General features: G+C 55.4%; 1 protein-coding gene and 1 gene segment (V, D, J or C); one reads left to right on the top strand and one right to left on the bottom strand.

The window, feature by feature from the left end:
- The first annotated feature begins 6,961 nt into the window (after positions 1–6,961).
- Positions 6,962–8,180, top strand: LOC149521100 (immunoglobulin heavy variable 2-4-like). The segment is given in 2 exon segments: positions 6,962–7,065; positions 7,176–8,180. Coding segments are annotated over 2 exon segments (372 nt in total).
- A 5,471-nt stretch (positions 8,181–13,651) lies between these two features.
- Positions 13,652–14,584, bottom strand: LOC102462315 (olfactory receptor 10D3-like). Its single transcript, XM_075911855.2, has one exon. The coding sequence runs from the start codon at positions 14,582–14,584 to the stop codon at positions 13,652–13,654; it is 933 nt and encodes a 310-aa protein (XP_075767970.2).
- Positions 14,585–15,354: the final 770 nt, after the last annotated feature.

The following is a 15,354-nucleotide window of genomic DNA, read 5'->3' as shown; positions in this document are numbered from 1 at the left end:
GCCCTTGCTGGAGGGAAAGCCAGTCTTGTTTCTGCTTGGCTTTGAACCCGGGCATTTCTCCACTATAAAGCAGCGTGATATCCACTACGTTGGAGAAACCAGCCACTAACGTACTTCGTATCCTTTTCTAAAGCTTCTCAGCAGCCAGTTCCCCCCAAAGGGCGCCCAGAACTGTTTTAACCCGGACAAGCATCACAAACGCTGCAAGAGCTTCTGCAACGTGCCCGCCTCACAAGGGGATTGGCTGTAACTGACCCGGGGCCCCGCCCATCTCTCCGCGGGGAATGAAACTCCTCTGCTCCCTTTTCTGTGCCCTGAGCCCGGTTCCTCCTTTCTCGGGTCCAACAGCGCGCACGGGCCAGGCGGGGGAGCACCAGCTTCTGTGGGGGAGCGACACTACCGGCAGGGGGCGGGCTACGAGCTATTGCTCAGCCCCAGAATCCGGGCCATCCCTCCAGCATTTCGAGTTCAGCCTTGCGGGGGAGACTCCTGCCTCTGGGCACCTCCCGGGCATTGTCTGTGTCCCTGGCAGACGCCGACACATTTTAGAGCCGCCCGTGGGCCAAGGGAAAGACACCCATTGGTTCCACGGGGCTTTGACCCTCAGGCATGGGGGAGGGGAGTGTGATTGTTCGATCCACCGGACATCAGTCCCTCTCCCGGTAGTTCATCTCCCCTGGCTCGCACCCGCCTGCAGATCTCTGTCCCAGCGGGATCTCCTGCGTCCCAGTGCAGGGCCGAGTCCCCTGCACCCTCCCTCTTCCAACCCCCTGAGCGCTGAGCGCATCGTTTCTCCATTGTAAAGGGGAAACGTGTCCCCCAGGGGACATCGCCGTGTACAGAGCCCTCACCCCCCGAGCCCCTTATATCCGGCCTGGGGAACCCGCATGCAAATCCCTGCCCAGGGTTCCTGGTTAAATACCAGCCCCTGCTTCTAGGAGCCTCAGTCTCTGCCCAGACACAAACCTGCCCGGCCCTGCCTGCTGGGGAGTTTCCCTCAGTGCCCGGAACGAGAATGGAACCTCTGCTGCTTTTCCTCGCCCTGCTCGCCGCCCCCGGCTGTGAGTGTGTGGGGGGCTCGTGGGGAAACTAGGGACAGAGCCCTGGACTGGTTCGGGGGTTAATCTTCTCTTTACTTTTTTTCTCCTTTCCCAGATGTTCTCGCTCAGGTGCGGTTGGTCCAGTCCGGCCCGGGGACGGTGAAGCCAGGAGAGACCCTCACCCTGAGCTGCGCCGTCTCTGGAGATACTGTGAATAGTGGCTCTGGCTGGAACTGGATCCGGCAGCCTGCAGGGAAGGGGCTGGAGTGGATGGGGCGGGTGTACTATGACAGCATCTTCAGCCAGGACTGGGGCACAGACTACGCCCAGTCTCTCCAAAGCCGAGTCACCATCTCTGCGGACACCGCTGTGACGGCGCGTTGGGGGTTCCCCGTCTCCTGCACCCCGAAATGGCACAAACAGACTGCACCAGCCAGTGGAATTGAGGGTGGTTTATTGCTCCTCCAGCACAGCGCAGCACAGATGTAGTCTGGTCACAGGAACTGGGCTAGGATGCCTCAGGCCCCCTTGAGATGGGGGAGACTGGGCCCCTAAACTCCAGCCCCTTCTCCTAGGCTCTCCTCCATGCCCTCCGACAGCCAGCAACCAACTCACTCACTTCCAGCCCTGCCCCCCAGCCAAGGCAGCATTCCACCTTCCTTTGTTCCTCTCCATGGGGGGTGTCTGGCCACTGGTTTGCATAGTGACTCATCCTGTTTTGCTGGGTCGCCACGGCAGCCAGTGGGGGTTCCCCCAGAGCCAGCAGCATAGAAACCAGCCAGGTACCCCCACTACGTCACAGTTCTCCCCCCTCCGAGAGCGAACTGAGCAGGGTCACTCCGCTCGTGACCTAGGGAAGTTCGGGTCCTCTGCGTGGGAACCCGCCCTGGGGACATGGGTGCTCCCCTTGACTCGGGCCGGCCGTGGCGAGGCCCCACATGAATTGGCTTCCCTCTGTCCACTTGCCGCCCCGCTCCAGGGCGACTGGCGCAGGCCTGTCCTCGGGGGTCACACCCACCCTTCCGCTGGCCTTGATCTCTGGCCAGGGTCTCTCGGGCTGGGGCCATGAGCCCAGCGAGCCTTCTCTGGACAGCCAGGGCGGCTTCCACCCCCGATGCTCCATCCAGGGAGGACTTCCCCTCCCATAACTCTCTCAGCAAGCCCAGAGGGTCCTCTATCTGGGGTAGAGACCCCCAAGCCGCTTTCCTCCTGTCTTGGGCCTTCCCGCCCCTCTGGCAGGAGTCACAGGACCGGCAGTACCGCTGCACGGCCGTAAAGATTCCCGGCCAATAGAAGTGCTGGAGCAGCTTCAGCCGGGTGCTCCGGATCCCCCGGTGGCCCCCAACGGGGACATCGTGGGCCAAATACAGCAGCTTGAGGCGATACTTTCGGGGGACGACCAGCTGCCGTTCTACCCTCCATGCCCTCGCCTTCCTGGGGGGGAGCCACTCACGGAACAGGAGCCCACGCTCCCGCAGGAATCTCTCCTGGCCACCTCTCCCCCGGGGCTGAGCTGCACGGAGGCCAGCCTGGTCCCTCAGCCTCTGCAAGGAGGGGTCTGCCTGCACCTCAGCCTGGAATTCAGCTGCTGAGGCAGGGATCGGGACCTGTCCCCCACCTCTGCCTAGGTCCGGAGTCCCAGCCTGGCTGGACCCCGTGTCCACTGGGATGGGACCCTGAGGACGCTGCCAGGAGTCCTTCCCTGGACCTACGTTGTCAGCCCCCCGCTGGCTCTGGCTCCAGGTAGTGACTAGAGCCCGCTGGGATTCATGGGGCCACTCCTCTAGGTCATTCCCCATCAGCACCTCGGTGGGCAAGTGCGGGTGCACCCCCACTTCCTTGAGGCCTTCCTTCGCCCCCCATTTCAGATGCACCCGGGCTACAGGCACCTTAAACGGGGACCCATCTATGCCCTTCAGGGTCAGCTGCGCGTGGGGTAGTATCCGCTCCGGGGCCACTATGTCGGATCGGGCCAGAGTCACCTCTGCCCCCGTGTCCCAGAAGCCCGTCACCTTCCTACCATCCACCTCCAGGGGTATGAGGCACTCGCTCCGCAGGGGCCGTCCTGCCCCCACCCGGTACACGGAGAAATCCGCCTCCTGAGAATCAGACCTCCCAGGGGAGGTGCACTGAGCATCCTTCCCCTCTCTCTGAGCTGAGGTTTGCCTGCCAGCCCCTGCCTCTGGGGCAGCCTGCCCTTCCTCCCGCCCCAGCCAGTTAACCCTGGAAAGTCCCCGGTCCTGGGACCTGGTGCACTGAGCCCTCTTGTGGCCTTTTTGCCCACAGCGATGGCAAGTGAGGCTTTGGGCTGTCTCTGTCCAGGCCCTGGCTGGTTCTCTGGGGCGCAGACGACCTGTTCCTTGGTCTCGCCCTGTAGTTGACTCCCTCCGTCGCTCAGCCGAGATCCGATCTCTGCGCGGTTCCCTTTCTCTCCGGGACTCCCGTTCACACCCGGACCGGCTCTCCGTGAACTCATCCGCCAGTCTCCCGGCCTCCTGGGGGTTCTCTGGTCTCCGGTCCTTGAGCCACAGCCTCAGTTTGGGTGGGCACGCTTCATAGAACTGCTCCATCATGACCAGCTTGAGCAGCTCCTCTGCGGTCTGGGCTCTGGCTCCAGACACCCACTTGCGGCAGTATTGCGCCAGGCGGGAGGCCAGGTCCACATAGGTCTCCCGTGGCCCTTTCTGTACCCCCCGGAACTTCTTCCTGTACATCTCGGGGGTCAGCCCGAACTTGTGCAGCAGGGCCTCCTTGACTCGGTTGTAATCCCCTGGCTGTAGGTCCTCCAGCTGACTGAGCACTCCGGCCGCCTCCTGGTTCAGTGCGGGGATGAGCTCCTGCAGCCAGTCAGCTGGGGGGACCCGTTGCAGTCCACAGGCCCTCTCAAAGGCACTGAGGAACCCGTCTATGTCACCCATGTCCTTCAGTTGGGCCACCACGAGCCTCTCCAAGCGTCTGGCAGTCCTGGGACCCTGGGGCCCATCCGCACTTGGCGCAGCCGGTGCCCCGCCGGTTCTCCGCTCTGCCATGGCCAGCTCATGCTGCCGCTGCCTCTCTCGATCTTGGCGCTCCCTCTCTCGGTCCTGGCGGTCCTTCTCTCGGTCCTCTACTTCCAATTCCCTGATCCGCAGCTGGATCTCCAGGCGCCGCAGCTCCGCTGGGCTGGCCCCTGCCCTAGATGGGCTGCAGCTTGCAGGCCTCCCGGGAGACGCTGTCTCATCTCTCCGGTGGGTTCCAGCGCTCCTCCCCCTCTCTGAGCCTGACACACTCTCAGGGGGGGTCTGGCTGCTTCCCCTGGGGACAAGATCCTGGCCCTGTGGCTGGTCATTATCTTCCAGCTGGGCAATCAGCTGGGCCTTGGTTGCTTTCTGCACAGGCAAGCCCCTCTCTCTGCACAGCCCCACCAGCTCTGCCTTCAAGAGTCGGGCGTAGGCCATCTGCCCGCTGGGCCCCTCGGTGCAGACTCACCAGTCTAGTGCTGCAGCGCCCCACGATTCCCAGGCACCGCTTCGCTCTGTCTCCAGCACGCCTGGCTCCAGGGCTCTTGCTTCTACTGTGCCTTGTCGCTTGCCGCTGGAAGCTCCATCCACGGGGTGCAGTGCATCCCACCCCTGACACCAGTGTGACGGCGTGTTGGGGGTTCCCCGTCTCCTGCACCCTGAAATGGCACAAACAGACTGCACCAGCCAGTGGAATTGAGGGTGGTTTATTGCTCCTCCAGCACAGCGCAGCACAGATGTAGTCTGGTCACAGGAACTGGGCTAGGATGCCTCAGGCCCCCTTGAGATGGGGGAGACTGGGCCCCTAAACTCCAGCCCCTTCTCCTAGGCTCTCCTCCATGCCCTCCGACAGCCAGCAACCAACTCACTAACTTCCAGCCCTGCCCCCCAGCCAGGGCAGCATCCACCTTCCTTTGTTCCTCTCCATGGGGGGTGTCTGGCCACTGGTTTGCATAGTGACTCATCCTGTTTTGCTGGGTCGTGGTACCCACGGCAGCCAGTGGGGGTTCCCCCAGAGCCAGCAGCATAGAAACCAGCCAGGTACCCCCACTACCTCACACACGTGCAGTGCTACAGCTCAGAGGTCCCTCATGGGCTCTTGTCGCAGTCACAGGGGGATGTTCTATGCCCGGTGCTAAGTGTGACGTAGTGGGGGTACTTGCTGGGCTGTGGTGACCCCTGCTGTCTGGAGCAAGACCCAGCAGGGAAAACCTCGCTAGGCAGAGGTAGTGCCAATCTTGTTGAACCAGTGGACAGACACCCCCCATGGAGAGGAACAAAGGAAGGTGGAATGCTGCCCTGACTGGGGGGCAGGGCTGGAAGGGAATTTAGTTAGTTACTGTCTGGGAGATGGAGGAGAGCCTAGGGAAAGAGGCTGGAGTTTAGGGGCCCAGTCTCCCCCATCTCAAGGGGGCCTGAGGCATCCTAGCCCAGCTCTGTGACCAGACTACATCTGTGCTGTGCTGTATCCTGGAGAGGCAATAAACTTCCTCTATTCCACCGGCTGGTGCAGTCTGTTTGTGCCATTTCGGGGTGCAGGAGACGGGGGACCCCAACGCGCCGTCACACTAAGCAACAAGTCGGACCAGACGATCGGATCGGCCCCTTCTGGCCTCCACACCCAGGATTCTGTGCCCATTCAATGGTTTTCCCCTTCACCTCTCCAGTCTCCATCACTGGCAGCGGTTACACCTGGGCCTGGACTGGAAGTTTTTTGGGCTCCGGCTGTAGCGAGTGGGAGACATTCACCCATGTAACGAGGACACGGCCTATGCCCAGCACTGATCATCTCTGAGCCCTTCCAACAACCCTGCAGCTCCGCTCCCTGTGCACAGAGCACCGCAGCGACTGGTACAAAACGAGGTGAATAAACAACGCAGCGCAGTGGCCAGAGCTACAGGGACAGTTAAATCCCCAGCGACCCTCACGGAATCGATTTGGAAAAACAAAACAAAACGAGAACAACAATGTAAATACAAACCGATGTTTCCCTTGAATCCAGGAATTGCCCCTCTCCCTGCCCGCTGTTTGCCTTTCACCTACCCTAGGAGTTGCCAATCCCCCCGAGGAAACAAACGGGCGTGTTTGCATCACAGTGACCTGCCTGAAGCCCGAGGGCACCGCCCGGTAACTCTGGGCCGGGACACAGCGAGGGGAAGCGAATCCGAGCTCCAGCAGAAACCGCCCCCTGCGGGAAGGAATATCCGCGGGGTGGCGCTCACGCTCCACCGCAACGAGAACAGATGCGAAGTGTCGTTCCCCTCTACGGTCCCCGCGCCCAGCTGGGAAGGAGACCGGCGCTGCTGAGCCCAGCTCCCCGGGAGCGCAGGGAGCGGATGCCCAGCGGCTGTTTCCCGGCGCAGGGAGAACGAACAGCTGCATCTGGCCGCGCGCTGCGGCTGCCCCAGGGACTCGCTGCTCAGACGCTGCCCAGTGTGAGGCTCCCGCCTCCTCCCAGGGAAGGCAGCGGGGAAGCGGGGCCCTCAGCGAGCATCCGTGTGAGCGCTGAGCCGGAGAGAGGGTCCCTGGCTGGGGGAGGGGGTGATTCTGTGATTTGCGAGGGACCTAATGGCGGGTCTAGAACATTGGCCCAGCATTGGGGGGGGAGAGAGATTAGATAGAGAAATAGCTAGATAGAGTTTATGGGGGGGAGGAATCGGGGTTGATGGGGGAGATCACATCATCTTTCATTCAGTTTTTTTCAATTGCCCAAACCATAGAAGGGCACAATAGACATGTCCAGGGAGGTTTCCCTCTTTGCATTTGGACTCACTGACCCTCCTGCCCTTATATAGCTCAGCGCGATGCTGCGTCACACCCCGCCTGGGTCCTCCCGTTCTATTGGCTCCGCCCCCGGCCCATGCAAATTAGCTCCCCGGGGCCTGTTCTTAGCTCGGCTGCGGGCCGCTCCCACCGCTCAGAGCCAGCGCTGGGCTGCAGCTTCTCATCCCGCCTGGAGAACGAGCCGACAGCCGCAGCCATGACCCCCAGCCTGGCCAGCGTCCTCCTCCTACTGCTCCCCGCGGGTAAGAGCGGAGGCTGCGCTGCAGCTGGGCTCCGGGACCGGATGTCCCTTAAAAACTGCGTCTGCAGGAATCACTGTCGTATTTCCCCTTTGTTTCCCTTCTCTCTGCAGGTGTCTGGTCCCAGATCAGCCTGGTGCAGTCCGGAGGGGGAGTCAAGAAGCTCGGAGAGACCCTCACCCTGACCTGCGCCGTGTCTGGAATCTCTCTCACTGATAACGATATTCACTGGATTCGCCAGCCAGCGGGGAAGGGGCTGGAATGGGTGGGAGCCATATGGACGGGTGGCGGCACGGCTTTAAACGATGCTCTCCAAAGCCGCTTCAGCATCACCAAAGACAACTCCAAAGGCCACGTGTTCCTGAAGCTGAGCGGCCTCCAGCCCGCAGACACCGCCGTGTATTATTGTACCAGATACGATCCCAGATACGCACAGTGAGGCGAAACCTCTGGGAGCCAGCACAAAAACAGAGAACCAGGCTTCCTGTGCGAATCGCAGAGGGCAGCGCCTCAGGGCCCAGCGTCTCTGCTCGGCTGCTCGCTCCATCCCACAGCGCGTCTCAAGCACTTGTGAGCGACACAGTCGGTCAGTGACCCGGAGCCCCCGGAGCGGGCAATGAAGCCCAGGAGCGCTGCCTCCCGGGCCCTGCTCTCTCCCGTCCGCCTTTCCCTCCTGCTGCCGCGGAGTGAAGCGCTGAGTCCCTTCCTGTGGGTGCACCCCCGGGACGGCTCTTCCCACCCGGTGCGGGCGGATGAACCCGGAGCTCCTGCTGCCCAAGCCAAAGCCGCTCCCTCCAGACAGGGGTGTGTGCTCCGTTCCCCGGCCGCACGGGAACAAGTAACCTGAGCCGTGAGCTACGCGGGACAGGGACTCAGACCGAGCAGCCGGCAAGATCGTGAGCTCTTGGCATCTCAGTGTCACCAGCCTCCTACTCCCACGCTGCAGTAATCCCCGAGCGGCCACTGGAAACGTGGGGCCCTACCAATCGCCAGCCCCCGGCATCTCCTGGGGCCTCTTCAGCCCAGTTTGCCGCCTCAGCACGGCCCCGAGCCCGTTGTTTTATAGGAATCAGCAAAAAAGCCAGAAACTAGGAACCGAGCCTCCCAGACCGGAAGATTTCCCGCAAACCTCACCAGGGATCGATCCGTTTAGTCTTAGTAGGGTCGTTCCAAAAACATGTCTGTGATGAGAGTTTCTGCCCTAGGAGACTTGGGTGGACAGTCCCCTTCCAAACCTTCTGGAACGAACAGTGGAAATGTAAGGTCAGATTGTTTTACATGCCTGTTCTGGGATGTATTCTCTGATGGTATGGAACCCTCGAGGGCATTACCTAGATTCCTGGGGCTCTGTCTGGGGGAAGCTCAGGGAGAGGCGCACTGAGTTTGCCTTGGCTCCTCCTCCCTACCAGGGACAGCGTCTGCCTGGCAACCAGTGGGGAGTGAGATGCTCCTCCCAAGCAGTTCGGGACAGGGGAGAAGCCATTGATTGAGTCAGTCTGGAGCCAGCCAGGGCAAGGGCAGGAGTTTGTATGGGGAGCTTGTAAGCCCCAGGCTTGCCTGCAGCTTTCCCCCTGAGAACTGGCCTCTAGGGACCTGAAAGCAAGATCCCTGGAGTGGGTTTCCTTCTCTGCTTCTGATTCCTGGTTTGTAGAGTGTGTTGGGAAACTTCCCCAGCCAGGCTGAGTTAGCCCTCCAGCTCCCTAGGTGAGACCAGTCACCATATGGTCAGCTCTGCTCTGTCTGCTAGTTGCCGGCTGCTGCCTCTTCTGTGTGTGTGTGAGAGAGAGAGAGAGATGGGCTCTGTGTGTGTGTGTGTGTGTGTGTGTGTGTGTGTGTGTGTGTGTGTGTGTGTGTGTGTGTGTGAGTGAAAGCTGGGCTATGAGACTGTAGTTTGGATTTTAGTGCAGTTGTGTAACCCACACCTTGAGCCCTGCACCCCTTTGTGGTGAAGGGAAATCCTGGGACTGAAGCAGTCTGTTTTCTGCCTGAAGAGGATCCCTGCTAGCAGAGACCAGCCCCTCTGCAGGGCCTGAGTCATCTCTGAACCTGAGGCTCATTCATGGAGGCTACGTCTACACTGGCATGATTTTCCGGAAATGCTTTTAACAGAAAAGTTTTCCGTTAAAAGCATTTTCGGAAAAATTGTGTCTAGATTGGCAGGACGCTTTTCCGCAAAAGCACTTTTTGTGGAAAAGTGTCTGTGGCCAATCTAGATGCGGTTTTCCTCAAAAAAGCCCCAAATCACCATTTTTGAGATCGGGGCTTTTTTGCGGAAAACAGTCCTGTGCTGTTTACACTGGCCCTCTTGCACAAATGATTTGCGCGAGAGGGCTTTTGCCCAAACAGGAGCAGCACAGTATTTCCGCAAGAATACTGATGATCTTACATGAGATCGTCAGTGTTCTTGTGGAAATTCAAATGGTCAGTGTAGACAGCTGGCAAGTTTTTCCGCAAAATCATATGATTTTGCAGAAAAACTTGCCAGTCTAGACATAGCTGGAGTGTGTGAGTGCATCATCTTTTAGTTAGTCAGTCAGGGAATTTGTTTGGGGATTTTATAACCTGCTGCATATTAAACCTGTGGAGGGATTTACCACCTTTCACAATTTGTGAGTCCTCTGGGCTGCACTGGACCCAGTCAGCCCCACTGCTAAACTACTGCAGAGAAGAATTTTGTGGTCATCAGTCAACAAGGACCCCAACAAAGTAGCGTAGCAACAGGACACTAATCTTACAGTTTCTGGGCACCAGTGAACCTAAAAATTGTGTTTATAGTGTTATGATATATTTGTCTCCTGTTTAATATAATTGGCTATGTCTACATTGGCACCCTTTTCCAGAAAAGGGATGCTAATGAGACACTTCAGAATTGCAAATGCCCTGGGTATTTAAATTTTCCCCACGGCATTTGCATGAACATTTCTGCCGCTTTTTTCCGGCTCGGGGCTTTGCCGGAGAAAAGCGCCAGTCTAGACAGGATCTTTTGGAAAATAAGCCTTTTCCGGAAGATCCCTTATTCCTACTTAAAATCAGGAATAAGGGATCTTCCGGAAAAGGCTTTATTTTCCAAAAGATCCCGTCTAGACTGGCACTTTTCTCCGGCAAAGCCCCGAGCCAGAAAAAATCGGCAGCCATGTTCACGCAAATGCCGCGGGGAAAATTTAAACACCCAGGGCATTTGCAATTCTGAAGTGTCTCATTAGCATCCCTTTTCCGGAAAAGGGTGCCAGTGTAGACACAGCCATTGGGCTCGTCTACACTGGCCCCTTTTCCGGAAGGGACATGTAAATTTCATGAGTCGTAGTAGGGAAATGCGCGTGGGATTTAAATATCCCCCGCGGCATTTAAAAAATATGTCCGCCGCTTTTTTCCGGCTTTTAAAAAAGCCGGAAAAGAGCGTCTACATTGGCCCCGATCCTCCGGAAAAAGTGCCCTTTTCCGGAGGATCTTATTCCTACTTCAAAGTACTTCAAAGGGCACTTTTTCCGGAGGATCGGGGCCAGTGTAGACGCTCTTTTCCGGCTTTTTTAAAAGCCGGAAAAAAGCGGCGGACATTTTTATTTAAATGCCGCGGGGGATATTTAAATCCCCCGCGCATTTCCCTACTACGACTCATGAAATTTACATGTCCCTTCCGGAAAAGGGGCCAGTGTAGACGTAGCCATTGTGTTTAATATAGTGAATGTGTTTGTGTTATTTTCTGGGAGTCTCCAACTATCTGGCAAGTACGTGGGGATTACCCTGGGATAGAATTTCCCTCCAAAACTGCCCTGGTGACCTTACCAGGAAGGAGTGAGGGGGATGGAGGCACCTCCAAATACATCTATAGGAAAAAAATTAAGTGAGTGTGGGGCGGGATCCAGAAGAACCCAGACCTGTCCATCATAACCTGTAAGCAGATTGGTATTAAAGAATGTAACCAGGTGGAGAGGGGGTGCTACAGGTATTTATGGGGTGTATACGGGAAAGGGAGAGGGGGCTGGACCTTTTACGACAGACACTCTGAGTAACTTGAAGAGTTTTCTTATCTTGGTTCTCTACTATGAAGTAAATGAACGAGTCTTCCAGGCTCAAAGATGCAAAATGGAGAGAGGCCCTTGCAGCCCTGGGCTAAGGGCCCCGGAAGAAAGATCTGCATTTTGGTGGTCCGAGATCTTTTTGCCTCCCTCCCTTAGCCAGGGGCCCTGAGCTCTTGCCCCTAAACCTTCCTTCTTCATCCAGCCTGCAAAGGAAATAAATCACATCTGGGAGGTGGGAATGAGCACCAAATGCCCGTTTTCCAAAGCAGCAGCCGCAGGTCTCCCCAGCAGGAGGCGCTGCACCCAAGTAGAACAGAATTCAACTGACCCTAATCAAGGATCACGGAATCCCAAAGGGGCAGAGAGTTAATCCTATACAGCCTGTCAGGGAAACACCCACAGTTCCCTTGGGTCAGCGGTGGGCACGCGGCCGGCAGCCCCTGCTCCCAGAGCACAGACATGCGGAAGGGCTTTTCTGGGGCTTGTCCGAGGGGCTCAGCACCGTGCGCTCCGCCCGCAGCTCTGGTACTGGCCATGGCGACAGGTACAGAGCTGGACAGAGCATTGGTCTGAGTGAACATGGCAGCACCTGCCTATCTATTTTTCTATCTCGTGCCTTATTTCTCTGGCAATGGATGCTCCCTCTTCCTTTAATCCACCTCCCCACACTGCGGAATAGCTCGCGAAGGGCCTTGCTGTATCTTATCAGGCAGGAGATATGCAAATACATTTGGGCTGCGTCTAGATTGGCATGATTTTCTGGAAATGCTTTTAACAGAAAAGTTTTCAGAACATTTTGCAGAAAAGCATCTGTGCCAATCTAGACGCGCTTTTCTGCAAAAATCCAGCTTAATAGCTATGGGGGAGGGGCTCCCTTTACATTCTACAGACTATTTCTTTCATTGAGCTACATGGTCTTCATGATAGAAATCACTCCAGGTTACAGGCAATGCATATTCCACCAGATTACATTGCAAATAATTATACTGCATGTGCATGTAACACATTAAAACTTTGTCTCACTTTGTAGCCAGCTAAGAAGTAATATGTAGATAGCCTACAGGGCTGAATCTGTGATATGTTCATTTGCATATTTCTGAAAATGTGTTCCTTAAATGAAACATTGTCACATAGATAAAGATGGGAGATTTTTCTCAAAGGTATAGCTGATAAAGTTGGACTTCCAGCTCTGAGTTTTCATTAGAATTTGGCTATTTAAGTTGAGCCTTATTGCTATTTGTGATTTTGAAAACCTTTCTCTGAAGGTCTAAAAGGATGCAGATTAATAGGAGTATTGCAGGGGTTTAAAAATTATGTTGGCAGGTGAATGTACAGCTTAATGTTTGTAGTCCTCAGTCACACGTATTTGTCATGTGGTTGCTGTTGTATTTGTTTGTGAAGAAGGATTTTTAAATTTTTTTGAAAATGACCTGTGTAAAGAAATGGATTTTACTGACATAATTGAAGAATGTGCTGCCAGAAGAGCTAGACAGCTATAATAGTCTTAAATACAAATGAAAATGTTTAATTATTAATGCAGAATTTTGTTTACAAATGAATTACAATATAATTAAAATGAAAAATATCCAGCTAAATTAAGTTTCTATTAAATTTACCCAATTCACATTTAATATGAGAATAGCTTCAATTTATGCATTTGACGCCTTTTTTCTATTTTTTCTCCAAAGGGGGGCCCCATGAAATTGTGCTGCCCTGAACCCCGCAAAACTCTCATCCACTCTTGAGGGCTTTCAGTTACTCTAAGCACCAACACTATAAGCACCAACTGTCCCTGCTTCTCATTCTAGGGCCACCCAGTGCCCATAGCTTGGAGATCAAAGGACGTGTCCCATTGAGCATCAGAAGCTGCCTTGATTTTAAAATTGTTGTGCACCTTGTGTGAACCGACCTTCCATTCCCGCCTTGCTTTTCCCAGGCACCAGAGTCTGGGGTTGTGGCTCTTTGGACTTTGGCTCCCGGGGCCAGTGCAAGGGCATCACCTTCCAGCTCCCCCAGCAGTGCAGAATTGTAGACTGTGCTGAGCAAGAGCTCCCAGTACAAAACTGGGGCCACAAAGCTCATGTGACCATGGGACACACAAAGGGAGATTTCTGAGGAGGAGAGAGGCGGTTCCTCCTCTGGTGCCAGCACTGGTTGAATACTCTGCCTGGGTCTGGCGTCCACAACTCAAGCCAGGAGCGGATTGCTTGGAGAGGACTCACACAGCAGCCATGAGAATCCTGGCAGTGGAAATCCTGCCTTATAATGATACACAGAAAGAGCTCAAGCTCTACAGACCTGTGCTATGAGACTGAGACTTTCAGAGACCTCTGCAGAGTTTATGGCTCCAGTTCCGATTCATTCCAGTGCAAACTGGGTGCTCCTGTCCCTCGGGCAGGGTTGAAAATATCAGCCTGGCAGTGTGGCAGACATTTTGGGATTGTCGAAGCATTTCTATGACAGACAGAGCTCCAGGGAGATACATAGGGCTGTATTGGGATGGGTGAAGGGAGAGTCACAAAAGCCACTGATGGGCCATGCCAATGTATTTATAGGTGAGTTTGCAAACATCAACCTGCAGGCCTCTGACTCCCTCTCAGTTTTCTCAGAGCTGCTTTCACCTCCTTGTTGCGCAGCGTGTAGATGGCCGGGTTCACCATGGGCATGACCAGGTTGCCAAAAATGTTCACAGGGGTCACCAGCACTTTGCTCATCTCTGGGGGAAAGAAGATCAACGCGCAGGGCCCAAAAAATATGGTGACCACAGCCAGATGGGAGGCACAAGTGGAGGCCACTTTGCGGCGCCCTTCACCTGAATTCATCTTCAGGATGCAGGAGATGATCCGTGTGTAGGACATGAGGATGAGGATGAAGTAGATCATGGGCACCACCCCAATATTGGTGAAGGTCACAGTCTCCAAGATGTACGTGTCCGCGCAGGCCAGCTTGGCCACAGGGAAAATGTCGCAGAGGAAATAGTCCACCACGTTGGACCCGCAGTAGGGCAGCGTGAAGGTCAGGCTGGTGACGATGGTGGCGTGGAAGGAGCTGGCGATCCAGCTACTGGCGGTCAGGATGGCGCACACCCGGTGGTTCATGATGAGCAGGTAGCGCAGCGGGTGGCAGATGGCCACGTACCGGTCAAAGGCCATGACTGTGAGAAGCAAACTTTCGGTGCTGCCCAGGAAGTGGAAGAAGAAGATCTGGGCCATGCACCCACCCAGCGAGATGGTTCTACTGTTGGCCCAGAGGTTGTCCAGCAATTTGGGGATGCTGATGGAAGAGATGCCAATGTCCAGCATGGCGAGGTTGCAGAGGAAGAAGTACATGGGGGTGTGCAGGTGGGGGTCAGCGAGGACGGCTGAGAAGATGAGCAGGTTGCCCAGCAGGGTGCAGAGGTAGAAGGCTAAGAAGGTGAAGAAGAGGATGGTCTGGAAGCCCTCAGTGTTGGGGATCCCTAAGAGGATGAAATGAGTCACCTGGGTGCGATTCACCAGCCCCATTTGGATCTCATTCCTGGGGCAAAGGGAGAGAAATACAGCCAGTGAGCTACAGAACAAAAAGACTCGTCATATCCTAGCTACAATACTCCCCTTCCATCCACAACCCCCAGGAATCACTTTCCTTGTCTTTGTAATGCCAGTTGGGGGCCTGGCCTCACTGTGCCATTGCTGAGCATGGTGAGAGAACGTGCCTGCCATGGATATCGGGGAGTCAACACAGACCAGACAAAGGAGATCATCCAATTCTTTGAGAATCTCTTCTGGTCTGCTCTGCGCAGGCTTCTTCTCTCCTTGTGCAATTACAATTTCTTCAGGCATTTTCTCTCTACGCCTCTTCACCACAGTAACACGGAGCCTTCTGTTTGTGGCTAACCTTTGGGGAGTGGTTCTCTCTCACCCTCTCTTCAGAAACTAGAAGACAGTGACACTTTACAGTGCATTTACACAGCACTCTAAACTCAAAACAAGACATGCAAATAGCTTATTTTGAAATTTGGCTCATTTAAACAGTGCCAGATTTCAAAACAACATCCTATTTTGAGACATCCCTTAAGGAATTCTGAAGTAGTGCACCCATTATTTTGAAAAATATTTTGAAAAAATGGGTGGCTTCTTCAGATGTGGGGTAGCTCTTTTGGGATACCTGTGGTATCCCCAAATAGTCATGCAGTGTGGACATACCTGGATTTTGGGGATAAAAATCACTTTTTCAAATGCCTGGTGTCCAGAACAAATAAATGATGGTCATATAAATACCAGCCTGCACTGGA

This window comes from Pelodiscus sinensis, chromosome 30 (genome assembly GCF_052426305.1).
Source record: "Pelodiscus sinensis isolate ZL-2025 chromosome 30, ASM5242630v1, whole genome shotgun sequence".
Classification (NCBI taxonomy): Eukaryota; Metazoa; Chordata; order Testudines; family Trionychidae; genus Pelodiscus; species Pelodiscus sinensis.
The sequence above is the reverse complement of the archived record's forward strand: the minus strand, read 5'-3'. Positions and strand labels throughout refer to the sequence as shown.

What these genes read in the sequence shown, in the direction of transcription:
- LOC102462315 (XM_075911855.2), bottom strand. Translation starts at nt 14,584, where the DNA reads ATGGGGCTGGTGAATCGCACCCAGGTGACTCATTTCATCCTCTTAGGG.